The sequence below is a fragment of the Danio aesculapii genome, chromosome 1 (genome assembly GCF_903798145.1).
Source record: "Danio aesculapii chromosome 1, fDanAes4.1, whole genome shotgun sequence".
Lineage (NCBI taxonomy): Eukaryota > Metazoa > Chordata > Actinopteri > Cypriniformes > Danionidae > Danio > Danio aesculapii.
Window position 1 is genome coordinate 13,924,464 of NC_079435.1, and position 27,964 is coordinate 13,952,427.

A 27,964-nucleotide genomic window follows, 5' to 3' on the forward strand; every position below is an offset into this window, starting at 1 on the left:
AAACTCACCAGTAGTTCCTTACAATTAAAGCAGATGCTAACATTGTTTTAATTGATGTTCAACACATAAATCTGCTCAAAATGCTCTAATTTAGACGAGGGTTCCATGAATTTAAAGACCCAGAACTCTTGGGCAGGTTTTTTTTTTTTTGTCTGAAGTGCTGTCACATTTTTTTCTGTCAAAAATAAATAAAGCTTGCTTTAATTAGTTATAAGTTATTAATTGTTGCTCAAATAATTGCATTGAGGGCAAATGAATAATGCGTGTTCCAGGCTAAACACTTCATATTGTTGACAGAGTTCACAGATTTAGTAAAAAAAATATATATATATCTGTTTTGTTTTATGCTTTATGGTTTTCTGCCATAATAATTTAAAAAATCTGTGACGTTAAAACTGATTTTCAGCCCAACAAATCTTTGTTTTGCAATACATTTTAAATTCCGGATACTCAAATCAATGTGTGTGCGCAGTTCTGACCTTTAATGAACATATGTAAATCATTAGTAACATTAAAACAAATTATAATCTGTACAATAAACTAGCGACTTCTTGCATTTGGCACTCCAGGTACAATGATATGAATCTTGAATTGTTGTTGTAAATGTAGATTTCGTGAACTTTCTGGCTGTTAAAGCTTAATAAATAAAGCTTTTCTTTTGATACAGGATGGAACATGAGGAATGTAATCTCTCAGGATTCCCTTTTAACAGTTGTCTGCTTATTTCTGCTTTGTAGGAGACTCTCTGTCCAGTCTACAGAGGGCCATTGAAATGAAAGAATCCACCAAACAGCAGCTGAAAGAACAGCTGGATGCTGTGGAAAAGGAAACGCGCTCCAAGCTATTGGAGATCGATGCCTTCAACACACAGCTGAAGGTACTGAAGCTCTAAAACACTCTCTCACACACACACAGACAGCTCTAGAAGTTCTCCCACATATTTTTTATCATCTGCATGTTTTGCAGTGTGTGTGTGCAGGGTGCAAAATTAACATTTGTGCCAAATTTAAGTAAACACTGGTCTAATTTATGACCAATTTATTGTAACTTTGACATAATATATTAGTTTAAAGTTGCTGTATATACGTTTTTGACTCTTCTAAAGCGTAAAAATACCATGAACATTCTTGTTTATCTGAAAAACATTGCTGAAGTCAGATATTCTGCTTTGAAAATGTGTTTTCCATGCCGGAACGCTGTCTTTGTTTTGATTCTTTTAATTTCAGTTTAGCCAATTATATTTCAGCACCTTGGGGTTGCCTTGGTGGAAAACAGCATATTTCATTCATTCATTCTTTCATTCATTCAGAAAGACTCTGAAAGCATGCGCCTGTGACCGAAATGTGACCTCCGGTAGACAGTAGCAGACTCCGCAATGAGACACAGATTCAGAGTCTACATGAGGTTATTAATTAGCAAATGATATAAATATTACCAGTGTAAACATTAGGTGAGCAGATTACATTGTAACCCTGTGTCCTAACAACACGCTATGTGAAGAGATTTGCAGTGATAAGGAATATAGCTGTTTGCACCAAAACACATTAGAATTTTAAATACAGCCATTCAGAAGCACAGAATATGCACTTACTCACAAAATGTTAAGGTTTATAATTTATTTAATACATATTAAACCGCTTTAACATTTTTAAATGTACATGCTGAATTACCACTAAACTTAATTCTGAAGTTCAATTTCAAGCAGTTTATTTTATTTTCAAGATGCTGAGGTGCTTTCAGTAGTATAGCAATAAATGTCATGTAAAATGTCATTTAAATGGCATACTAGCAAACCACTGGGTGTCAAACTTGCATACTGCACCTTTAATCATTTGCATTTCTGATGCAAGCTAATCAAATGAGATATGGACGTCAATATAGTTTTTATTTGGGCCAAAATGAATATGACACCTTTTTTAGCAAGTCTGTGGTTAAGAAAATTGCAAAGAATCTATTTCTTATGTTTTTAAAGGCTCTATTTAATTTATTTAAAAAAAAAATACAGTGAAATGGCAGGAACCAATCCGGTGTTCTTTGTCACACCTAATCATTTTAATATATCGATTTGGTGCTCAAGAAATCTTATTTTTATATATCTCTAATTAATGCTGAACACAGTTGTGCTGCCTAACAGTTTTTATTTTTGTTGGATTAATCAAAGTGTCTTAAAAACAGCATTTATTGGAGATAAAAATCATCTCTACTATACCTATATAAATGCAAACTTTCTGAATAAGTCGAATTTCTTTATAAGCAAAACGGCATTTGAAAGATTGTCCATTTATTTAATGCACACTGTTTTATTACTGCCAGTAATAAAAGAAAATAAGTCATAATGTTACTTTTGAACCCTGCGTGTGTGTGTGTGTGTGTGTGTTTGTGTGATTAAAAGAGGAAGTAAGAGAAAGCATTATATTGACCTTCTTCCCAAACACACATCATGTCTGATAAGACCAACAGAATACTCTTTATTATCCTATACGTTCCTTTAATCCGACTAAGAGAAAGAGTGATAAAGCAGAAACATTTTCACCCCATCACACCATCTCTTGTTCCTCTCTCACTGTATATGCCTGCTGCTCACTCTTTCACCCTGGTCCTGCGTTCATCCTGGTCGACTCCCTCTCCGCCTCACCCACTATCCATGTTTATACGGCTTGCCTGGCCCTCTTTGTTCTGGCTTGACCATGCTTCGCCCCCCCTTTACCCCTCGTGGTGTTGCAGTCCTTGGGGCTCTTCTATCAGAGCCATGCAACCAGGATGGAGAACCTGCAGTTGGAGCTGCTTGTTGAAGATCAGAGGGGGCTACAGGTAGACTAATGTGCTTCACTCCCTCAAAAACTACCAGCATCGACCTGTTCCCCTCTACTCACAGCACTGTGCTCTCTGTTGCCCTTCATGAGGGAAGTTAGAGTAGCACACTTCCAGTTGTGTCTTGTCTTGACTACTTCCCTTTACTAAGACGTCAACAGGGCTCAGCAATCAAGATTGTTTTTGTCTACTCAGGTTTTTGTTGTTGCCTTGTGGTTACATTATGGATAACACTGTAGTAATTATAATAATTGCTCGGTTAAATAATCAGCTGATTTAAATAGACAGAGTCGAAGATAGTGATGGGATGTTCAGATCATTTTACTGACTCGGAGTCTCGTTCGTCGAGATGAACGAATCTTTTTTCAAGTCATTTCGTTCAAATTGCCAAAATATTACTAAATGTAATGAGCTGCTTTTAAACACATCTACTACTATGCCAAATGTTGATCACACTGCAAATGTTGATCACACTTCAAACTACTTATCAGTAGTTTAAGTCATAACTAGAATGCTATAAGAAAGAGAAAATAATCATTGTTTTATTGTTTACCTGGTCTTTTGTCTATGATTAGCTCAACTCACTTCTTCTAGCATGTCTTCAAATTTGTGTCATTCGTTCACATGACACTCACAGTCCCATATAAGCTTAACCACTACACATAATCTGACCCATTTAACAATTAATAAAAAAATAACACATGAAAATACAGACTAATGTGCAAAAGTTGAAGAAATAGCGATGCTTTTAATCTTATTCATAAGTCTGCCTTTTTTTTTGTGAAATACAGTTTAAAATGATTAATAATTTAGTTAAGTATTCAATTTAAGATGATTGTTTTCTACATATCTTTAGCAGATATTATCATTCTAATATACCCATTTGGTGTATAATGCCGAGTTCAAACTGCATGATTTTAGTCCTGATTTTGACTGGCCGACAAGTTTTGAGAAATCGCTGACAAATGCCTGAAATCACAGGTAAATCGGTGCTCGTTCACGTGAGCATCAATCACACAGAATGAACTATCAAAGACTTGAACTGAGAGGATCAACGATGAGTCGCAGACACCCGTCAGATATTTGGCATGCTAAATATCTGGAGCTTTCGGCAATTCAAAATCATGTGTGAAATGTGTTCTGATGGAAAATAACATCGGCGATTACCTACAGCCAATAAGAGAGCAGCATCCACTAGTATGGGTATCTGCAGGCCAGTGGGACAGTGGGGGAGAAGTTAAAAGGGCTTCTTTTCAGTCTATTTGGAACCAAGAAATGGAGGAAAAAACTGTAAATATCACAATCGGGTCGAAAAAGAAAAAAGTTGAGGAGAAACTGCTGAATCCCTTCAAAGGCCAGGTTAGCAAAATGCGTGCGTTTTCTACCCCACTAATGGCTTCTTTCTCATTGTGTAGTTAGTAACAAAATATATACTACATGACCTCGCGTTGTTTTCATGTCACTTATCGAGTGTGTTTGGTTTTGAGACGTAGTTCTTTGGCCAAGATAAAGTTGTTATCGATTCTTCTATTGTAAAGTCATGCAGTGTAAAACCCCCTGTCACCGATCCTGTCACCGATCCATCCTACAGTGTAAACACAGCAGCGACAGAATTCTACCCCAGATAGTCACGCAGTGTGAAAACATCTGTGACACGACTACTTTGAAAATCATGCAGTCTGAACTCGACATAAAGAGGTGACTCAAATCCAAGGACTCGAGAAATGAACAGATCAAATCTTTTTCCAGCTCTAAATGCATATGATTTGCTTCTGTCTTTCACGTGATGAACGAATGACTCAAACCCGATAGAGGACTTGAAAAAGGAACTAATCTTCTCCTCCACCTGCACAATGTGCACATGTGTGAAAGAACGAAACACTCCCTGAGAGGGCTCATCGTAGTCGCGAGTCACATAAAAGATTCATTCAAAATGAGCAAATCATTCAAAAATGACCCATCACTAGTTAAAGATTAGATTAGAACAGAACAAGGATTTTTTTCTTACAGTATTTTCTTTTCTATTTTTCATCTGCAAAAAAAAATACGTATTTAGTTTGGCTGAAATAAAAATATATTGTAAAAAATTGTATTATGTTAAGGTCAATGTTATTAGCATCCTTCATTTTTATTGCATTTATTTTTTCATTAGCTGCAGAACAGACCACTGTTGTCAAATGACTTGCCTAATTAACCCAACCAGTGTAGTTAAGCCTTTATATTGCACTTTAAGCTGAATATTAGTATCTTGCAAAATAAAAAGTAACATATTATGTATTTTCATCATGGCAAAGACAAAAGAAGTTAGTTATTAAATCTTTTTAAAATGTATTGAAAAAAAATCTCACCATTAACAACATTTAGGAGCCTTTAAAGATTAACTAATAGTTTTATTTTCATCTGTAGTATTTAAGGGAAACCTGAAATGCAATTTGTACTGTTCTCTGATGGCCATAATTTCATCAAGGTTTTTACATATTTAAAAAAAAATCATAATTGAGAGGTAATGGGTTATATTCTGCACTGTTTTGTGGCCCCTCATCAGAACACAGTTTAAATCATTATAGTCGACTGTAGACTTGACAGAAAATGGTTGGCTTTGCGTATTTAATAATGTTTGAAAGTTCAAATTAACCCAAATTTCCCAAAATTTTTTAACCTTTTTATTATCTTGTTGACTACAGAGCCAGCTTTATTCAATTTAGTTTCTTATATATGAACAAAATATTCATATTAACACATGAATGGGATAAAGAAGTATTAGTATATGAATATAAAGCACTGGGGTTCATTAAAATATATTAAGCACCAGGAAAACTGACTTGAATTGTCAAATGCACAAGAATTAGTCAAAATGCATTGAAAGTATTCAAGTAAGTGTTGCATTTTCTTTTATGTTGCTCTAAAGACCTGAGTCTATCTTTATTGTTGAGCCCTGATTGATATGAATGATAATCTGAGGGTTTTTTTCAAGCCTGTAGCTCGCACTAATTAGTAGAGCAAAGGCTTCTCTGCTCTGCTTTGGTTCAGATGTCCTGTCTGGTCCGTTTGTTTCTCGCTGGTTATTAATGACTTTTAAGAAGCTCTGCATTGCATAGAGCAGAATACACATTTAGAGTACAAACATCAATGATTATGATAATGATGTGTGACCTTTGACCCGTCACCGTATGGGTGGCTCTGTGTCTCTTGCAGTCAGGGAGCTCTGTGGACGAGGTGCTGTCGGACTGTCTTGCAGCACTGCTGGCCTGTTTGAAGCATATACACTTCTACTTCCAGGTCATCCCTCCCTCACCACCCCCAACCCCCAGCCCCTGATTTTTTTTCCCCCTACACCTTGTGTCCCCTGCTCGTGTGTCTCATTGCACCTCCTCCAGCTCCCTTTGAGAAGCCCATCAAAGGCAGCGCTGTAGCTATTCTAAACCTTCACGTGTCGGTATAAAGCTCTTTCTTTCTGTGCACTGATCTGATGCTTGTCTTAGATCAGCGTTATAAATGCGTAAGTTTGATCGTGCTGCTTTTTTTCCCTCCAAGCCATGTGCGTCAGTTAATTCTGAAAAGCCTCAAGCATGAACCTTGACGTTGAGTTTTTTTGTTTTCATTTTTTTGGGTGGGCACACTTTTGGGATTTTTATAACTTCAAAATTGTAACTATTAAAATGTTAGCAGAAGCATTTTAAATTTAATTTTGGAGAACTAAAATGAACATTGTTGAAAGGAGCCAACTAGTCTTGAGACAAAAAAGACTATTTTTCCTCTATACAGTTAGGTCCATTAATATTTGGACATCGACACAATTCTGGTGGCTCAATAGACGAATTACCATGTTTGTAAACATTCAGGATGCGCATGCAGTGAGGTTGCAGAAAAAAAAACGGTAATGCCAGCATTTACAGTGAGGGATTGACATCCAATGCGGTACAGAGTTTGTTGTCTTATATAATAAGTAATCAATATAACTTATTTCTATGTTATGTACATAATGCTTTCAGCATATTATAACAGTTTGTCACCCAGTGATAAGCACAGTGATTCGGCAAAATTAACGATAAAGTGAATGGCGTTCGTCTGACAGGTCCATTTGCGATAGCACCCTCCCAATGGATATTGGATAAGACGAAATGGCCAAGCATCCAGCCCGAAATATACAACTATCTCATCGAAACTCCAAGTGATTTTACAAGAAAGAAGTTAAAGTCATACAAGTCTTTGGATGCCAACAATTTTGTTCTGTGCGGTCATGTGCAAGAAATAATGTTCCATGATTACCAGATTCAAAACTTTGTAGTGCTAAAAAAAACGAGGTTCTGCTTTGCTCAAACGCACAACTAAAAAATGTAATTTAGTATAAATTACACTTTTCAATTGGTCTTTTAAAGGTTTAGTTCGCACACAAATGGGAATTATGTTATTAATTACTCATCCTAATGCCATTTCAAGTCCCTGAGACCTTTGTTCACTTTCAGAACACAAATGAAGATATTTTAAGTAAAATCTGAGATCTTAATAGACTGCAACAGTCGCGGAGAGTGCATTTTTCTAGACTTTAAACGACTCTGGACAGTTGCTATCCATAATAATAATTCCTTACATTGATATAGCGCTTTTCAGGACACTCATCTCTTTACACATTTTTGGGGGAATCCCCTCATCCACCACCAAGCAGTGTGCAGCATCCACCTGGATGATGTGATGGCAGTCATATTGCACCAGACTATACACCACGCATCTGATTGGTGGAGACGAGACAGAGTAGCCAATTATGATATGGGGATGGACAGAGGCCAGTGGAAAAATTTGGCCAGGATGCTGGGGTTAAACCCCTACTCTTTTTCGAAGGACTTCCTGGAATTTTTAACGACCATAGTTTAACGTCTCATCTGAAAGATGGTGCTCACTGAGCAGTATAGAGTCTCCATCAGTATACTGGGGCATTAGGACCCACAGACACGCCCCTGCTGGTCTCACTAAAACCACTTCCGCAAGCAACCTAGCTTTCCCGTTTGATCTCCCATTCAGGTACTGACCGAATGCAGCCCTGCTTAGCTTCAGTGGGTGACCATGTGAGAGTTGCAGAGAGCTAGCTACCGGCTATGGAGGATGAGGAAGCTTTCCGATTTAATCTACAATATCTTAATTTGTGTTCCGAAGATGAACGAAGGTCTCAAGCAGTTGAAAGACATTAATAAAATCATGAAACATGAAAGTCAGGTTTTGGTGAACTAAATTTTTTTTCATCATAGATGTATGCGTGGATTGTTTTATTTATAAGTTATTTATAAGTTATCTTAGTCTTGGTTCAATTATAAAATTCGATAGATAATTGGCCAGCATAGGGGTCTCAAACTCAATTCCTGGACGGCCACATGTCTGCATAGTTTAGCTCCAACCACCTTCAACTCACACCTGCTTAATAGTCTCTAGTGGTCTTGAACACCTTGATTAGTTGGATCAGCTGTGTTTGATTTGGGTGGGAGCAAAACTGTGCAGAGCTGCGGCCCTCCAGGAATTGAGTTTCAGACCTATGAGCCAGCAAATATGATTAAACAAGGATAAGTGGTATTGTCTAGCATCAGTAAACATGTTTTCAGAAGCAGAGCTTACATATTCAGTGTGTGAATTTAGAAATTGCACGTCTGGTTCATAAAATCTAAACACTCGCACCCTTTGACACTTGCTTGGTGTGTGTATGTGTGTTTTACACTCAAACGGCTAACTCTCTCTGTCTTTCTAGAGTTTGTCTGTTACCGCTTGCAGTGATTTTTTTTTATGATTGCTCTGATATTGTAGAAATTGTGCTAATATGATATTGAATACTGAACAAAACTTTAACTTCAGTAAGAAATCATAGAGTAGAGAAATGTACAAATATTTGATAAAACATCACTTTCCTCAAAGCTCTTGTTTATTGGTGGAATGGTATGGTGTTACATAAGCAGTATTGTTCGCACAGTCCGCTTTTCTTGAGATTTCCATGTTTCCTCTCTTGTGACTGCAGTGGTTCATGTGACTTTACCCAGCAGGCATTGCAGTCTGCCATCATAACACATTCGCTATGCAGTTTGCACCATGTACCATGCAAGTGTACTGTTTTTGCATACATAAATATATCGAATCAGTCAGTTGTTACATTAGTATGCATGACTTGAAAATGGCTTATTGTTTACAACATGTATGTTACCTGATTCATACAGTCACACATACACTTCATATATACTGATTTTTAGTTAGATAGTCACACACAGTTGAAGGCAGTATTATCCTTCTGTGAAATTATATCAATTATTTCCCAAGTGATGTTTAACAGAGCCATGACACTTTTACAGTATTTCCTATTATATTTTTTCAGTATTTCTCTTTTTTATTTTAGTTTAGCTGGAATGAAAGCAGTTTGTAAAATAATTTGTAAGGTCAGTATTATTAGTCGCAGGCCCACGGGCTCAGTGGTTAGCACTGTCGCCTCACAGCAAGAAAGGCCGCTGGTTCGAGTCCCGGTATTTGTGTGTGGAGTTTGCTTGTTCTCCCTATGTTGGCGTGGGTTTGCTCTGGGTGCTTCGGTTTTCCCCACAGTCCAAAGACTTGCGCTATAGGTGAATTGAATAAACTAAATTGGCCGTAGTGTATGTGTGTGAATGAGTGTATATAGATGTTTCCCAATACTGGGTTGCAGCTGGAAGGGCATCCGCTGTGTAAAACATATGCTGGATTAGTTGGTGGGTCATACCGCTGTGGCAACCCCTGATGAATAAAGGGACTAAGCTGAAGGAAAATTCATGAATAAAAGTATATTACTAGTCTTCTTAAGATTTTTATTTTTCCGACAGATTGCCTAAATACCTTCATTTGACTAGTTAACCTAGGTAAGCCTTTAAATTGCACTTTAGGCTGAATGCAAATATCTTCTTTAAAAAGTTAGGAATTGTCATAATGGCAAAGGTAAAAGAAATGAGTTATTATTAAAGGTGTAACGATACACCCAAGTCACGATACGATACATATCTCGATACTAAACTCACTATATATATATATATATATATATATATATATATATATATATATATATATATATATATATATATATATATATATATATATATATATATATATATATAAAATTGTTTAATTTTAGTATTAATTGCAGTTGTTTCTTAAACATCTGGTAAAAAAAAACAAAATTATAAGTAATCCTAATGTTGGTTAAAATGCTACATTTCTTATAGACTTTGGCTGGTGGACAAACAGCATGTCCACTGAAGTATGCTCTGAGTGTCTCGATGTAGAATGATTCAAAAGATTACATGACAGTAAAAGAAGGCTTGTAAATGGAGATGGAATTAACTTTTTTTGGATGAATTATAATTTATAAATACATTAAACTGACTCTTGGATAAAACAAGCTCAAGATCGTGAATCATATCATGTACATCGGCGATATGCATCGCCACCGTTTTATATTGCGATGCCTCAATATTACGACATCGTTACACTGCTAGTTATTAGAAATTAGTTATTAAAGCAATTATTTTTATTTATTTATTTTTTTTTTTTCCTCTCCTCCAGACGTGTTGTAAAAATCGTCTCTATGTTAAAGTACACATGAATTCCAAACTAACCATATTGGTTTTGTCAGCTGACGTTGCTAGTTTTATGGTGAAGAAAAAATAATAGTCTGCCCTTGTAATCTAAAATTGAAATTGAAAACACACTTTCTAATTGTTTTGATTTAAATTGTCAGATTACATCTGTCTGAGGTATTGAGAGTGGCTAACATACTTAACCACGCCCCTCCAACTGTAAGTTATGACAGCGCTATGACAACAAACAGAAATGGTGTGGAGGAGGTGTCTGGTAGGTTATATCAGAGAATAGAATCACCAAGAGGCGACAGTCTTGTGCAATTTGGGAAATAGCCACTAGATGCCGCTAGTGTCACGTGGTGGGCATTTTGGAATAAAAATTCCAATAGAACAACAGCATATTATAAATCTGTAAAATGAACTTTTAAAAATGCAGATGATTGCGATAGTAAGTGTTGTATTGTCGTCTTTCAGGTTGCATCTCAGCTTTAATGCGCTTTTTAAATAAATAAATAAAAAACAAAGCAGCTGCCTGCCATCACGACAGCAATAAGTTCCAATGGACAGCTGATCGCAACAGCAATAAGTTCCAACAGACAGCCGATCACTTTCACTCCAAAATGCCGGGGATGTTGCTGGCCGCTGCTGTTGCAATTAAACCTTCTATTGAGTGTCACCTCTTGGTCATTTTAAGCTCTTTGGTTATAATAACTCTCCCAAAACCCTTTTCCTGATCTTTCTGAATGGCCTTTACTACATCCAATCAGCTCGCAGTAGTAAAAAACAAGCCACGCCCACTGTTTTCTGATTTAATATTCCGTTTCTCTAGGAATTGCGTCACAATGCGAAAAAATAAATGTTTCCAGCATCCAGTTCATGTAAACTTTTAATAGCACTTGGGAAATATTTGAACTAAAGTTTCAAAAACAGATAATGATAATGATTTTAACTTCAATTGTTTAAGCAATTGTCCAAATTGATTCTGGATAAAAAATAGAGAAGACACGACTGAGATTTTAAACGCATTTATTGTCCTGACCGCACTTGCAGGGCGCAGCTGTGAACATGTTTTTTGAGTGTAAGAAAAAAGCGCAAACAGAGCCCCGTTGCCCCCAATACTCCCCCTTACCTGTCCTCCAATATCCCATCATGCATTGCAGGAGCTGAGAGAAATCCACAACAAACAGCAGAGGCAGAAACAAAAGGACCTGGAGGCTGACATCACCCAGCCGTCACATGACAGAAAGTCCATAGACTCACAAGACTTGAGGTATTTAATGCTCTTCTACACCAATGACTAAAGAATACACAAGACATGTCACTCGTGTAGTTTTGAATGGGGAAACGTGTTATGGTTAATACGGCGAATGAAGCCCCGCCTTCTAGTACAGGAGCCAATCAGAGATCAATATAGACTGAGGATTCTCTGGAAAAGGGGGAGGGCCAGACGTGAGTTTCTGCAGATTTTGTGTGATTCAAACGTTTAGAAATGAAACTAAAGAAGCAGTTGTTGTTTAATTTCATTGGTGATTGCTTATATGAAATTTAATCATAAATTTGGCAGGCAGTTTTGGAGAATTTTGATGTTTTCCCATTTAGACAGAATGCCTGAGCATACTGTCCGTTTTAAAGATGGTCGCAGAGTGAAATGACTTGCCTTAAAGGGTCTTTTTTTGTTGTTGTTTTTTATGTTTTTAACAGGCATGTTTGCGTTTTACTTTGCTTCAGGTTGTCGGGGACTGATGATGGCGTGTCTCCAGCGTGGAGGGATGATGGACTGGGTAAAGCTCCTACTCCTCCTGTGTCTCAGGCCTGGATGAGCCGAGTGAGTGAAGAAGAGAACCACAGTCGAGCAGAAATACAGGATAACCTCTCTAAACTCTTCACCCAACATCCACAAGCAGGAAAAATACAGGCTCAGTCTCCCTGGTCCATGGCAGGTGAGAGAAAAGAAGATAGTCGATGCAGAAAGACGTGAATTTGATCAATTCTGCTGCTGCTTTTTGAGAGTAAATATTAAAAATCAACATAAGTCGTCTGTTTGTGTTCTAGATAAGATCCCAGTGTCTGGTTTTAATCAGGAGAAGGTAAAGGTGGTCTACTATAGAGCAATGTATCCCTTTGAGGCCCGCAGTCATGATGAGATCACCATCCATCCTGGAGACATAGTGATGGTGAGTCAAATGATCTAATGCCAGAGTGTCTTTTTAGGTATTCAAATAGGGATGCACTGAATTTTCAGCCATCGAAAATGGACCTTTTTCACATTTCTGGGTTCCTCAGTAGCTGAAGTCATCATAGTTGTGTAAACTTAGAGCGCAGTAAATGGGACAGTACAACAAAGTTTTTTTGTACAATCCTATTTACTAAAATAATAAAAGAAAAACTCCACAATGGTGTTACCAAGACTTTTGGAAAAAAGAAAAAAATTGTGCAAGACTGATAACAGCAGCCAGAAGAGAGAACAACCCAGCTAGTGAGGCCAGCTAGTGAAGTGCTGTGCAGGTAAACCTCACTTCTCCTATGGCCCGTTTCCACTGAGTGATACCCTATGCAAAGGGTACCTAGCACAAACAAAAGGGTGCCAAAAGGCGGAGCCAGATGCGCAGCTGAACGCTATTGGTTCACAGAGAAACGTCACTCGTTTTCATTCTGCCACAAGCCAGAATGAAAACAAAGAAACTGCCATGGTTTAAATACACAGCCGAGACATTACACTGTAATAATATATACATATAATAACGAGCCATGGTCTACCCAAGCTCAAACAAATCTTGTCGTCATCTTGATGAACACCAACAAAGCCAAAAAGAACAGCAGAATCTGCCCTGTGCCCCTTAGTTTTTTACAAGGCTGTCTAAAGCACAAGCGGTTTCACTTTCTCGTTTTCGCTCGCCATGCGTCTATATTTGAAATAATAAACATCTTGAGCTGATGATAATAACGTGTCCGTGATTATTGAAGTGCTTCTGACATCTGATCCTTTCAGAAACGGACAAACGCGCGAAGCAATTACAGCCCAGGTCCTAAAATGCACCCTTTACTTTTATTTAATTTTTATTTTTATTGCAGATTTTTTTCACTCAATCTTCTTTTCTACATTTTAAATTAATGCAATCTCTGCATTTTAAATGATTACTCTTCTTAAAATGAATTTACAACAAAAAATGATATATATATTTGTCTGCTGGACTGCTCCATGATTAATATTTTATTTTGTAATATTATTATTACATAACATTACATTATTATAATACTATTATATTTCATTGTATACTAAATAATATTTAATTACACTAAAATCATATTTGTTTAACTCTCACCATACAAAATATGATATAAAACGGTTTTATATATAGTTTATAGGTATAATTTATACTAAGATATGTTTTGGGGGCCCCCAGATTTCCTGGGGCCCTAAGCAGTCAGTTACCTCACTTAAAATAACCTTGGTTAAATCCTGCGGTCGACATCCTTCATTTTATCATCAGTGACATGCAGTCTATAAACAGTCTCTAAGTCATTGTGTGTAAAGATTTTGCCCATATTCTTGGACATTTTTAATGCTTACAATGGTTTGGTGCATTTATAAAGTGCCCATCTCTTGAGGTTGTTCAGTATGATGCGATTTACTTTCTATGTGCAATTTGATTGGACAGGATAGGATTTCTAATCCACATAGACAAGAAAAAAAGTAGTGACTGCAGGTTGAAGGAAAATAGTGGAGTAAAAGTACCGATACAGCACTAAAAATGTACTCAAGAAAGTAAAAGTACACATTTTTAAAACGACTTGGTAAAATACAATTCCTGAGAAAAACTACTCAATTACAGTAATTTGAGTATTTGTAATTTGTTACTTTACACCACTGCATGGAAGTATGTACCAATCTCTTGTTCACATTTCCACCATTTCTTATCGTCCAAACATCTCATTCTAAGAAGTCGAACTGGAGTGTAGTACCTATGAAGTATCCTATACTGTATAAATTGACCTCTTGCTTCTTTTATATATCTTTCACCAGGAAAGAATTATGTTAAAAGATGTTTATTTATATCATTACTAATATTTTTTTGCCAAATCAGTGTCAAATTTAAAATAATTTTCAAAAAAATTTAGCCTTGGTGGCTCCTTTAGAAACATTTTTTGAAAATCATGGCAACTGTAACCCTTTGACCATATTGTGTTTTTTGAAGAATCAAAAGATCCGTAATCATTACGTCATACTGTGTCTACAATACAGAGCTGTTAGACATTAAGCAGCAATTAATTAAACCACTGAAGCGTGCTTGCTAGGGAGTGTGTGAGCGATTTGTGGCATTTCTGCATGTGTGCCGATGCTCATTTAACTGACCTCTGACCTGCTTCTGTCCTCCCATTGCTCACTCTGCCTGAAGGTGAAGGGAGAGTGGGTAAGTTGAGGTTTTCTGCTCCTCGTGCACTTTTACTTGTCTCTAGTTTGTTTTCTGCATTGCTCATCTGTCACTGGGCTAAAAGACACTCTGTGCAGAGACCCTCATTTGTGTGTGCTGTGTGCTTTGCTATCTTTGGCATTAGTCCATTCAGAGAGACTCAGTGGCTACATTTACATGGACATCTCATGTTTAAATTGAAATGTAGTCCTTGTGTGAACACTAAATGAGCTTATTGTCAAAAGTTTCTTTCTCCATTTGCACACAATGTTTTCCTACTGTAGCTTATAATTTTTGTTTTCATGACCAGACGTAATATCTATCTATTTTTGGTCCTAATTAGGGCTTCAACGTGCTTCTGATATTCCAATAAATATTATATATTGTTGAAGTAAAAATCATTACCCCTCCCTTTTTTTTTATTTAATTTATAAATTTTTCCTAAATATTTTTCAAATGTTGTTTAACAGCAAGGAATTTTTTACAGTTTTCCTATAATATTTTTTCTTCTGAAGAAAGTCTTGTTTGTTTTATTTCTGAATTTTTTTAGGTCAATATTATGAGCCCCCTTTTAGCATTTTTTTTTTTCGATTGTTTACTGACCAATTAATATTAATAATATTAATATTAATAATACCTTGCATTTATATAGCGCGTTTCTGGACACTCAAAGCGTTTCACACATTTTTGGGGGAATCTCCTCATCCACCACCAGTGTGCAGCATTCATACGGATGACACAACGGCAGCCATATTGCGCCAGACCGTACACCACACACCAGCTGATTGGTGGAGAGGAGACAGAGTGATGAAGCCAATTATGATATGGAGATGGTTAGGAGGCCATGATGGACAGAGGCCAGTGGGCAAATTTGGCCAGGATGCCGGGGTTAAACTCTTTTTTCGAAGGACATTCTGGGATTTTTAACGACTACAGAGAGTCAGGACCTCAGTTAATGTCTCATCCAAAAGACAGCACTCACTGAGCAGTATAGAGTCCCCTTCACTATACTGGGGTGTAGGACCCACACAGACCGCAGGTTGAGTGCCCCCTGCTGCTCTCACTAAAAGCAACCTAGCTTTCCCATGTGGTCTCACTTACAGGTACTGACTAGGCTCAGCCCTGCTCAGCTTCATTTGGGCGACCATGTAAAAGTTGCAATGATATGATGACTATACAATGATTTGCCTAATTACTCTAACTTGCCTAATTAACCTAGTTAAGCCTTTAAATGTCACTTTAAGCTGAATACTAATATCTTGAATAATATCTAGTAGGAGTAAGTACTGTCATCATGGCAAAGATAAAAGAAATCTCTTTTTACAATTTAGTTATTAAAACTATTATTTTTAGAAATGTGTTCATCTTCATCCCTTTAAATTGAAATTGTGGAAAAATATATACAGGGGGGCTAATAATTTTGACTTAAACTTTATATATAGATACAGTAAGATATTACGGTGCCCGTTTTTGTGCTCATTTACTCAGTTCCACGTCAAGTGAAAAGAATAATTTTAGAATAATATTGTTTATAACACTTATTTTAAAAAAAACAACGTGTTTTAAAAACAAAAACAAAGTGTTTAGATGTCCTGATTAACAAAAGTTCTACATCACTTCTTTCAGTCCAATTGAAATTTAATTCAGATCAAGCAGAAAAATTTTAACAATTGACCCTTTTATCTATTAACCAATCAATCATTTGGTTGTATTAAGGCGTAGCCACTGATCTTCCTGAGATGCAAAGACCATTTATTTCACTTCATGTAATAAATCAACAAATTGAGCCCTTTGTTTTCTCATTTCATACAGTGACTGTGCACTCTGGATTTTGACTCATGCGCTTGTATTTAGAACGTTGATGTATGTCCCTGTGAAGATGTTATGAGCCTCATTAGTCGCATAAGATGTTCATTCACATCTTGTCTCATTGGCTTTCTCTTGTAATAAGGTGGATGAGTCTCAGACAGGTGAGCCTGGATGGTTAGGAGGAGAGATTAAAGGGAAGACTGGCTGGTTTCCTGCCAATTATGCGGAGAAGATTCCAGAATCTGAAGTTCCACTGAGTTTGAGGGCCAGCACCGCTTCTAGCTCTGCCCCTAAATTGGGTTCTCACATGTCATCCACTTCTTCATCGACCACGACCACGCCCATTCAGCCAGTCTCCACAGAGCCTGCATCGATAGCCCCGCCCTCCTCAGCCCCACCCCCCACAGGTCCCGCCTCCTCTTCCTCAGCATCCAGCAACTGGGCAGATTTCAGCACTACGTAAGTATCTATCCATCTATCCATCTATCCATCTATCTATCTATCTATCTATCTATCTATCTATCTATCTATCTATCTATCTATCTATCTATCTATCTATCTATCCATCTATCCATCCATCTATCCATCTATCCATCAATCTATCCATCTATCCATCTATCCATCAATCTATCCATCTATCCATCTATCTATCCATCTGTCTATCGATCTGTCTATCGATCTGTCTATCGATCTGTCTATCGATCTGTCTATCAATCTATCTATCCATCTATCTATCCATCTATCTATCCATCGATCTGTCTATCTATCTATCTGTCTATCCGTCTGTCCGTCGGTCGGCCGGTCTGTCTGTCTGTCTGTCTCTCTATCTATCTATCTATCTATCTATCTATCTATCTATCTATCTATCTATCTATCTATCTATCTATCTATCTATCTATCTATCTATCTATCTATCTATCTATCTATCTATCTATCTATCTATCTATCTATCTATCTATCTATCTATCTATCTATCTATCTATCTCTTATATAGTTATTAAGTACAAGCAGAATATTATGATTTAATTGACCTGCATAAATTTTTTTCTTTGTTCATTGTTGTGACTTTCATTTAGATGGCCCTCTAATTCTGCTGTGGAGAAGCAAGACAGCGATGGATGGGATGCATGGCCGACTCAGCCCACTCAGCCATCTCTGTCAGTGCCCAGTGGAGGGCAGATCAGACAGCGATCTGCTTTCACTCCTGCTACACTGTCCGGCTCTTCGCCCTCACCTGTCCTTGGACAGGTACACGTCTGACACACCATCAACTATCACACTGCCCCAACTTTTTAAGACTAAAACTAGATATGTGTGTTTGAAAAGAAAATTCTAAGTGTGTCTAAAGAAGATTTATTAAATGTAAAGTAACATGAAGTCTTAAATATTTTAAAAGGTCTAACAAATGTCCTAATTATTTATTTAAGAGGTCTTAAATTTGGAATGGATGAATAGGAATATTAATATTAAAATATACGTGCATGATATATAGGCCTATAGTTACATACATTATGAAATACAGTTTTTCTGGATTAGATATATAGTTTATTTTTCTGGATTATAAATATATATATATATATATATATATATATATATATATATATATATATATATATATATATATATATATATATATATATATATATATATATATATATATATGTATATAAAATCCAGAAATTTTTGTAATTATAAAATATTTTTCCTTGTAATTATGTCCATGCAAGGAAAAGCACATTATTTGATAAACGCGCTCCTTAGGAAAAACGTTAGCATCAGGCAATAATATAAGATATTTAATCTTTTTTTTAGGCTAATTTTTGGCTTATTTGATTTTTGTGTTGTTCACTCTCTCTATTTTTTCCAGGGTGAGAAGGTGGAGGGTCTGCAGGCTCAGGCGTTGTACCCGTGGAGAGCCAAGAAAGACAATCATCTAAACTTCAACAAAAACGACGTGATCACTGTACTGGAGCAGCAGGACATGTGGTGGTTTGGGGAGGTGCAAGGGCAGAGAGGATGGTTCCCCAAATCTTATGTCAAACTCATCTCTGGGCCTGTCCGGAAATCTATGAGGTGAGTGTGTGTGTGCATGTGTTTATTGGATAATATAGAATAAATATTGTACATTTATATTTTGATGTGTTTACAGTGAATGTGCACAATAGATTTAAATACTAATGTGTGTGTATTAAAACATTTGTCATTGCAAGCATAACATGTTACAACACACACCAAATATAGTGTATTATTCATGTTAAATATATATAAAACCATGGGCAAAAGGAACAATTAAAGGGATAGATCACCCAGAAATAAAAATTGACTTGCTATTTACTCACCCTCAAGTGGTTTCAAACCTTTAAGTTTCTTTTGTCTGTTGAACACAAAATAAGTTACTTTGGAAAATGTTAGAAACGTGTAACCATTGTCTTCCATAGTAGGAAAAACAAATACTATGGAAGTCAGTGGTCACAGGTTTTCAACATTTTTCAAAATATGTTCAACATAAAAAAAAGAGTGAAGGATGAGTAAATGATGACAGAATTTTCAGTTTTGGGTGTCTTTAAATTTGTTTTACTTGAAGTAAAGTTTATACTTGAACAATAATATTAAATATATTGCCTCAAATCAATGCCCGATTGTCAACTACTTTCTTTCTTTTTCGTTTGTAAGTTGTTTCTTTCAGACCATAATGTTGAGTATGTGAATTCTGTTCTGTTTCAGTATTGAGTCTGGCTCTTCAGACAGCCCTCCCAGTGTAAAAAGACCCAGTCCCTCTTCAAACAAACCCACAGAGCTCGGAGAAGGTCAGAATTCCAACAGCAACTCAATGTATCCATCAAAAGGTGCGGTCACACTCTATTTTAAGCATGCAAAATTCTGTTGTTCTGTGCTGTGAAAAGGGGCTGGATAAAACAAGATATGACACAGACAAAAGAAACGATTGCTTCACATTAGTGTTGTCAAAAGTATCAACTTTGGTACTGAAATTTAAAAATCCTTTTCCCGCTAATATTTAAGCATGTACGTTAATATCACTGATTGCCCATAGTGTAGAGATCTGCGTGGGATGAATTTTTTAGTCCCACTCCAGCCCGCTTCTGCAAGGTTTTATTCCACACCCTACCGCTCCCGCTGTATATTCAGCCTTTGTTCACCCACTGCCAGACCCGCCTTGACCGTTCCTGCTTGAGCGTTAGATCTGGTCTCCAAAATCTCATGATTTAATTGGGTACTACCAAAAGAGAGAGATAACAGATACAACTGACGGTTGTGCAAGGATTGTTGGCTAAATGTCAGTTTTGTTTGTCTCTTTGTGATGAGACATGAGTGCCGCCTTAAACCTGAGGTTCCAGTCTTGTGACTGCTAAAGTATAAAACTTTAAGGTATTATTAAATTGTGAAAAGGGTAAGTTTTTTTCCATTTGCGTCTACGCAGATGATGCGTGCAGACTGTGGGGAAGAAAAAAAGTCCATGCGTTCATCATGTGTGACAGTTGTGAGCACTGGCTGTAACGGTGCCCATTAAACAGGGTAATGGGGTTCCCCTTCAAATTACACCAGAATTACTACCATGTTTTATTCGTAAATTTATTCCCACGCCTCAAGAAATCTGGTCGGATCCCGCAGCCGCGAGAATGCAGACCTCTGCCATTGTGTTCACATAATCAACAGAAATAACTGTAACTGGCTGTAAAGGTAATCAGTTCACCACCCTTCACTGGGTGCAAACACAGATACACGGACATGAATAGTTTCAAAGCCGCTTCAATCAGTCGATCCATCAGTGTATCGCTCATATGTCAGCTCATTGACAGATCAGCTGATTGACCCGACTTTGAAATGCTCCATTGTGCGTATATTGGTGTTTGCACTTGGTGAACAGTGAACTGTGGTAAAACGATGACCTTCCCGGCCAATCACAGTCATTTCTGTTGAGCATGTGAAGACAATGGCCAATCAGGGGTGTTTAAGAATGCGCTCAACATCGATCGAATGTTTTCAATACCGAACTCGATGCTTTTGACAACACTACTCCATATTAAAAATTTCTGTCATATTTTGTTCTTTTATTGGTGTCGTCATGTATTCATTTGATGCATTTAGAGTTCACCAACCTTTAACTTTAGAACACAGTGGCATGTGAAACTTTCATTTCTGGTCTCGAATGTGTATGAATGGAAGTCAATGGGGTGAATTAATTCTTAACTACCTACACTTTGCTATTAGTCATATCGAATCTGAACATTTTTGTGTGCTATTCTTTTGCCTTATCACAGAGTATGTGGCCATGTATACATATGAAAGCAATGAGCAGGGTGACTTGACCTTCCAGCAAGGTGATGTCATTACGGTCACCAAGAAAGAAGGAGATTGGTGGACCGGCACTGTGAGCGGGAAGATCGGAGTCTTTCCATCCAATTATGTCAAACCTAAAGAATCAGAGGTATTGACTTCGTGTTCGAACAACTTGAAATGATTGAGTGTTTGTTGACGCAACTACAGCTACATGCAAACAATTGTTTAAAAAGTTAAAATAACCATTAAAATAAGTAAAGCTATAACTTACTTTCTACGCTTTACCAGGGTTTGGGATCTGCTGGGAAAACAGGAAGTTTAGGGAAGAAACCAGGTGAGTGCTGGAGCCCATTCCATACAAAAGGTCTACCATACCATATGAACTTCTTGTTTGCTCAGTTGCTGTCTAAAAGAGAAAATTTAAGTCATAGCAACATAAAAGCAGCACTTTAATGGCTCCAAAAAACTAGGGCATTGCCTTCTCGCTCTCTTTTTACCTGCATTCTTCTTGTGTTTTCAGAGATTGCCCAAGTCATCGCCCCATACACGGCCACCGGTGCAGAGCAGCTCACTTTAGCACCAGGCCAGCTCATTCTCATTCGCAAGAAAAACCCGGGAGGTTGGTGGGAAGGAGAACTTCAGGTCTGAAAAAACACAGCGAGTCAAGCTGTTAAATACACCAACCTTCAACTACACAAACTTTGAACATTTTATAAAATCTGTACACATTTAAGCGACCAATTTAATTTTTCAATTTTATATTAATTTTCGTTTGTGCTCAATTCAATTTGTGGAATGTGATTCGGCTTCGTATCAATTTTAAATGCAAGGTTTTCACTTCAATTAAATTTTAATGGCACGCTGAATCTTCTCTACGCAGGCAAGAGGAAAGAAGCGCCAGATTGGCTGGTTTCCTGCTAATTATGTCAAATTATTGAGTCCCAGTACCAGTAAGACAACACCCACAGATCCCAACCCACCCAAGCTGCCGACACCCAATGCAGGTATGGGAATTATATGATAAAGACAGGTTTCTCTTCACACCAAAAAATATGTTGTCTTTCTGCTTGGCTCTTCTTGCAACTAAAACACGATTTAAGGATTAAAGTTGAGTATGTTGTGTTTGAGCGTGTGTCTTATCATTTAGTACAGGGTGAGGTGAAATATTTGCATACTCTTATGGTTGATAAGGTAATGGACCAAAAAACTAAGCAAATACTTCTAAAACTCAGGCATAAAAAATATTATTTGAATATATTATAGAGGATTGGTGGATCTTTATTGGTAAATCAGTGTTATTACAGTGAATTCAATCATATAATATTGTTAAAAATTAACTACAAGTGTGTCAAGTAAATACTGAGTATAAGAACGCTTCCACTTGTTATTAAATATAAATATTTATGTATATTCATCGTTCAGTGTTAAGTTCCATTGCTCTTATCCGACTAATGCACGCTTTCTGCTCCTCCAAGCCCCGCCTCCCTGGTTTCTCATTGGACCAAAGCATCACATAATGACCCACTATTCATGAGTCATGATGTAAAGGGGTGCAGTATCAAACATGTCATAACTGACTTGCTTATTAGTGTCATTGCAAACTCATTAAAAGAACGCTCCACTTTGTTTTCTAAATGTACTAAATTCATGACTCCCCTAGTGTTGAACAGTTTTACTAGATTAGACCTTTAGCATCTCACTATAAAATTTCTTTCAAAAAGGAGTTTTGATAATTATTCCTATTAAAGCTTGACTCTTCTCTAGTTACATTGTGTACGAATACCAACGGAAAATGAAAAGTGGCTAGGAACTATGCTCTCATTCTGGCATGTAAATCAAGGAACTGGCATATAAAACAAGGTACTCTGCTGTACCATGGCTACTGGCTAATGATATTACTCAGAGCAGTTATCTAGTTACTGTGCTGGGGATTTTCAGCAGTACCGACCATACTCACACGATTAATAACTAAAGGCAATAAACCAAAAAGCTAGGCAAATATCTCTAAAACTCAGGCATAAAAATATTATTTGGATATATTATTTAGGATTGTATTCAGACATGCAAATGAATACTTTTTTAAAATGGTCTTTGTCAACCAGTATTGTCATGGTGAATTGAATCGTGTTATATTGTTAATTATGTACTACAAAGCAAACTCGCTACTAATTTTATGACTCCCCTAGAGTTTAACAGTTTTACCATTTTTGAATCCACTCAGCCGATTTCTAGGTCCGGCGGGAGCACTTTTAGGTTAGCTTAGCATAGATCATTGAATCGGATTAGACCATTAGCATCCAACTCCAAAATGTCAAAAAGGAGTTTTGATAATTATTCCTATTAAAGCATGCCTCTTCTGTAGTTACATTGTGTACGAAGACCAACGGAAAATGAAAAGTGGCTAGGAACTATACTCTCATTCTGGCGTAATAATCAAGGAATTTTGCTGCTGTACCATGGCTACAGAAGGTGTAATGTATCATGCAGGGTAGTTACCTAGTTACTGTGCTGGGGACTATTTTCAGGAGTATCGACCATACTCTCATGGTCAATAACTAAAGGCAATGAACCAAAAAGCTAAGCAAATACTTCTAAAACTCAGGCGTAAAAATATTATTTGGATATTTTATTTAGGATTATATTTAGACATGCAAATTAATACATTTTTTAATGGTCTTTATCAACCCATATTGTTATGGTGAATTAAATCGTATTATATTGCTAATTATGTACTACAAAGCAAACTTATGTAAAGAATGCTCCAATTTTCTGGAAATAGGCTTATTTTACGACTCCCCTAGAGTTTTACTATTTTTGAATCCACTCAGCCGTCTGGCAGGAGCACTTTTAGCTTAAATTGTCATAGATCATTGAATCGGATTAGACTATTAGCATCTCGCTCCAAAATGTCTTCCAAAAAGACTTTTGATAATTGTTCCTATAAAGGCTTGACTCTTCTGGAGTTACATTGTGTACTGAGATCTACTCATACAGATCTCCAATTCAGCACAAACCCACATTTGCATGTTTTGCCTGTTTGGCAATAATTGCATTAAATAAATCACCTGGGATTAAAATGTTTTTGATAATAAAAAAGCATGCGCTATATAGCTTAGTAAATATGCTGTACGTGCTTGAGCACTATATAACATTTATACATGTCCCTTTGTGTTTCCTCTGAGCAGTGTGCCAGGTGATTGGCATGTACGATTACACGGCTCAGAATGATGACGAGCTGCCTTTCGGGAAGGGCCAAATCATCAATGTGTTGAGCAGAGAGGATCCCGACTGGTGGAAAGGAGAGTTGAATGGATCTGTCGGCCTCTTCCCTTCAAACTACGTCAAGCTGACCACCGACACAGACCCCAGCCAACAATGTGAGTCTAAAATGCTCTCCTCTATCTTACACACACACACTCACACACACAGTTACACCGATCTTTCCTCTATCTTGCTCAAAAAAAGATATAGATCAATTTCTATTTAAAGAGACAATTGGCTTGCGTCAGCAATAGCATCTAGTTAAATAAACCGTGCCACTGTGGTCCACAACTTCTACTTTCAAATCTTTGAGGACCTTCTTCGATTTAGTTTAGTTATGTCCTCACAGTGTGGTGAGGTTTAAAACATCCAATGTCCAATCCTTATCCTCTGCCACAATGTAGCCCCTCCTCTTCCTGTATCCAAGCAACCTCTCACCTCATGTCGTAGAGCATTAGTAGAACCTCATCTCTGTCTCTCTCTCTCTCTCTCTCTCTCTCTCTCTCTCTCTCTCTCTCTCTCTCTGTCTCTCTCTCTCTCTCTCTCTCTCTCTCTCTCTCTGCCTGCATGCTCGTGTCCTTGTCATTGTGGCGTCCTGTGAAGAGTGTCTTGCAGAGTTCATTTAGTTCTCCTAGCTCGTAAAGATTTTTGCACATTGTGGTTTTTCGTTTCTTTCCTTTTTTTTTTTTATTAGATTTTTTATTTTTCCTTTTTTTTGGCTTATGTGCTGTGTTTTCCTCTTTCTAGGACTCTTATGTTGCCCATATCCCACTCAGCCTTGAAAGTCCTCAAAGCGACCCACTATCCCTTAAACTGTGCCCAGCGGGATGATGGGAGATGGAACATTGATCATGTGACTGCCCCCCACACACACAGCTGGCTTTGTGGCCAGAAGAGACGAATACTACAGAGAGCAGTCGTTAACCTCAATATTCTAGACGCTCACCAAAAAACAAAATGCCAGCCAGCATCCTCCGCATTATTTAAATAAACATTTTTTGAAGGATCTTTTTTTTTTTTTCTTTTTTTTTTTTTTTATAACGAATTCATTAAATTAATGATCATTCACACTGAATTTGTGCAATGAATTGAAACACTAATCAAAGTGCTGGATAGTGGGTCCTTTTGTGGCTTTCTGTGATCTCAACCCCTCCCCCCCTCCAAAGCCTGCTGTTTTTGAAGCAGCCAATGAAATGGTTTCATTCAGTGTTAAGTTCCACCGCTCCCATCCGACTAATGCACGCTTTCCGCTCCTCCAAGCCCCGCCTCCCTGGTTTCTCATTGGACCATAGCACCACAGAATGACCCACTATTCATGAGTCATGACGTAACGGGGTGCAGTATCAAACATATGTCATAACTGACTTGCTTATTAGTGTCATTGCAAACTCATGTAAAGAACCCTCCACTTTGTTTTGGAAATGTACTAAATTCATGACTCCCCTAGTGTTGAACAGTTTTACCATTTTTGAATCCACTCAGTCGATCTCCAGGTCTAGCGGGAGCACTTTTAGCTTAGCTTAGCATAAGTCATTGAATTGGATTAGACCATTAGCACCTTAATCAAAATTGTCAGAAAATAATTTTTATAATTATTCCTATTAAGGTTTGACGCTTCTTTTAGTTATATCGTGTACTAAGTCCAACGGAATATGAAAGTTCCTAGGAACTATACTCTCATTCTAGCGTAATAATCAAGGAATTTTGCTGCTGTACCATGGGTACAGAAGGCGTAATGATAATACTTAGCGTAGTTATCTAGTTACCTAGCTGTGGACTATTTTCAGGTGCTAAGTAATGTGATTACACCTGCTGCAGCCATGGTACATAAGCAAACTTCCTATATTATTACGCCAGAATGACTGTATAGTTCCTACAGACACATCAACCTAGAAAGTGCCACACTTTCATTTTCCCTTGGTCTTGGTACGCAATGTAAATACAGAAGAATCAAGCTTTAAATGGGAAAATGTTATGAATTTTTTGAGAGATGCTAATGGTCTAATCGGACTCAATGCTTTATGCTAAGCTAAGCTAATAGTACAAGGCATAATGGTATTATGCAGCGCAGTTACATAACTGGGAACTATTTTCAGGTGCTGCGTAATATTATTGTGCTAGCTGCAGCAGTAGTACAGCAACAAAGTTTCTAGATCAATAGTCCAGAATGACTGTATAGTTCCTAGACATGTCAACCTAGAGAGTGGCACACTATCAATTTCAATTGGTCTTGGTACACAATCTAAATACAGAAGAATCAAGCTTTAAATAGGAAAATTTTATAAAGTTTTTGAGTAAGATGCTAATGGTCTAATCTGATTCAATGATTTATGCTAAGCTAAGCTAATAGTAAGGAATTTTGCCGCTGTGCAAAGGCTGCCGAAGGCATAATGATGTTACTCAGCGCAGTTATCTAGTTACCTAATTGGGGACTATTTTCAGGTGTTGCATAATATAATTACACCTGCTGCAGCCATGGTACAGCAGCAAAGTTCCTATATTATTGCGCCAGAATGACTGTATAGTTCCTAGACATATCATCCTAGAAAGTAGCACTTTCAATTTCCATTGGTCTTGGTACGCAATGTAACTACAGAAGAATCGAGCTTAAAATAGGAACATCTTCTGAAATTTTTGAGATACTAATGGTCTAATCCGATTTAATGATTTATGCTAAGCTAAGCTAAGCGTGCTCTGGCTGAATGGATCTGACTGTTTAACTCTAGATAACTTAAATGAGTTTGTTTACAAAAAAAGTGGAGTGTCTCTTTAAGGCTCTAATATGTGGAAATAGCGATGTATGCAGCATATCTGACCAATTGAAACACCATGTTTCGTGGATTCCAAAACGTGTGTATAAAGCAAGTCGAGTGACCTCAAAAAACAGTGTATTATCATATCAAAAGTCCACAGATGGTCGGATATGTGTGTGGACTTCATGTAAAATCTTATTGTGTGTCATTCAGAACAGCCCCGTCCCCCTTCACTCCTTCAGTACACACACACAGGTGCTGTCAATCAAATTGACAGACAGGATGGACGTCTCCGTTCATCCGGTCCAGTCACATGCCTCTCTGTGTCATTGTTTGTTACATGTTCATACCAAAACAGTGGATGAATTAGATTTGTGTTCGTGTGCTTGCTAGTCTCTTTTATTCAGTTTGATTTCGAACATTTGTTTTGTGTCTGTGTGACGGGGTTGAGAATTGGTATTGCAAACCAAAAAAACAATAACATAAACTGCACAACTGCCACTTGAGGTTTAATGGTACAGTGTTGGACAAATGTATAAAATGTTGCTGGACGTGACGTACACGCGATTGGATTTCATTTCTTGTCTAATTGTGTTTCCCATTCAGATGGATGAATGCTTTTTGTTTTGTATCCTCATTTGTTTACTGTCATCATTCTGTCATGTTGATTGAATCTGCAATTATTATTATTATTTTGATTTGAGAACACTAGATTTCAAGTCGTTCTTATTATGACAGCTCACTATTTTTATAATGATCAAAAGCTGTTATGCATAGTGTTTAATAACAAATACAAAAGTGATTTCCACTGCAGTATGTGCACCGTCCTTTGGGAAACTGAAAGTGAAAGTAAAAGCGAGTAGTCCAAATTTTGTCAGCATTAAGGAAAAGATTAATGAATATAAGCTTCTAATCATAAATGCTTATGAATAAATAGACGTTTACAAGTGTGAGAGACTGGAATCTTCCTTTACATTTGAGTTTTAAGGCCGTTAGATCATGTCCAGTGTATTTTTTTCTGCTTGTTTGGAACGCATGGTGT

The 27,964-nt window shown here is 37.2% G+C and overlaps 1 protein-coding gene across 2 annotated transcripts in view; it reads left to right on the forward strand.

Moving 5' to 3' along the window:
• The window catches only part of itsn1 (intersectin 1 (SH3 domain protein)), a 100,213-nt gene that overhangs the window by 49,550 nt on the left and 22,699 nt on the right, over positions 1-27,964 (forward strand). The window contains exons 16-29 of one of the 2 annotated variants that reach the window (XM_056456627.1): positions 738-877; positions 6,007-6,090; positions 11,549-11,658; positions 12,117-12,328; positions 12,441-12,562; positions 16,752-17,068; positions 17,686-17,857; positions 18,477-18,682; positions 19,334-19,455; positions 20,890-21,056; positions 21,197-21,242; positions 21,429-21,550; positions 21,789-21,912; positions 24,094-24,285. In XM_056456627.1, the coding sequence (XP_056312602.1) occupies positions 738-877; positions 6,007-6,090; positions 11,549-11,658; positions 12,117-12,328; positions 12,441-12,562; positions 16,752-17,068; positions 17,686-17,857; positions 18,477-18,682; positions 19,334-19,455; positions 20,890-21,056; positions 21,197-21,242; positions 21,429-21,550; positions 21,789-21,912; positions 24,094-24,285 (2,136 nt within the window). The remainder of the gene's footprint in view (positions 1-737; positions 878-6,006; positions 6,091-11,548; positions 11,659-12,116; positions 12,329-12,440; positions 12,563-16,751; positions 17,069-17,685; positions 17,858-18,476; positions 18,683-19,333; positions 19,456-20,889; positions 21,057-21,196; positions 21,243-21,428; positions 21,551-21,788; positions 21,913-24,093; positions 24,286-27,964) is intronic. The other variant, XM_056456628.1, reaches the window with a different exon arrangement.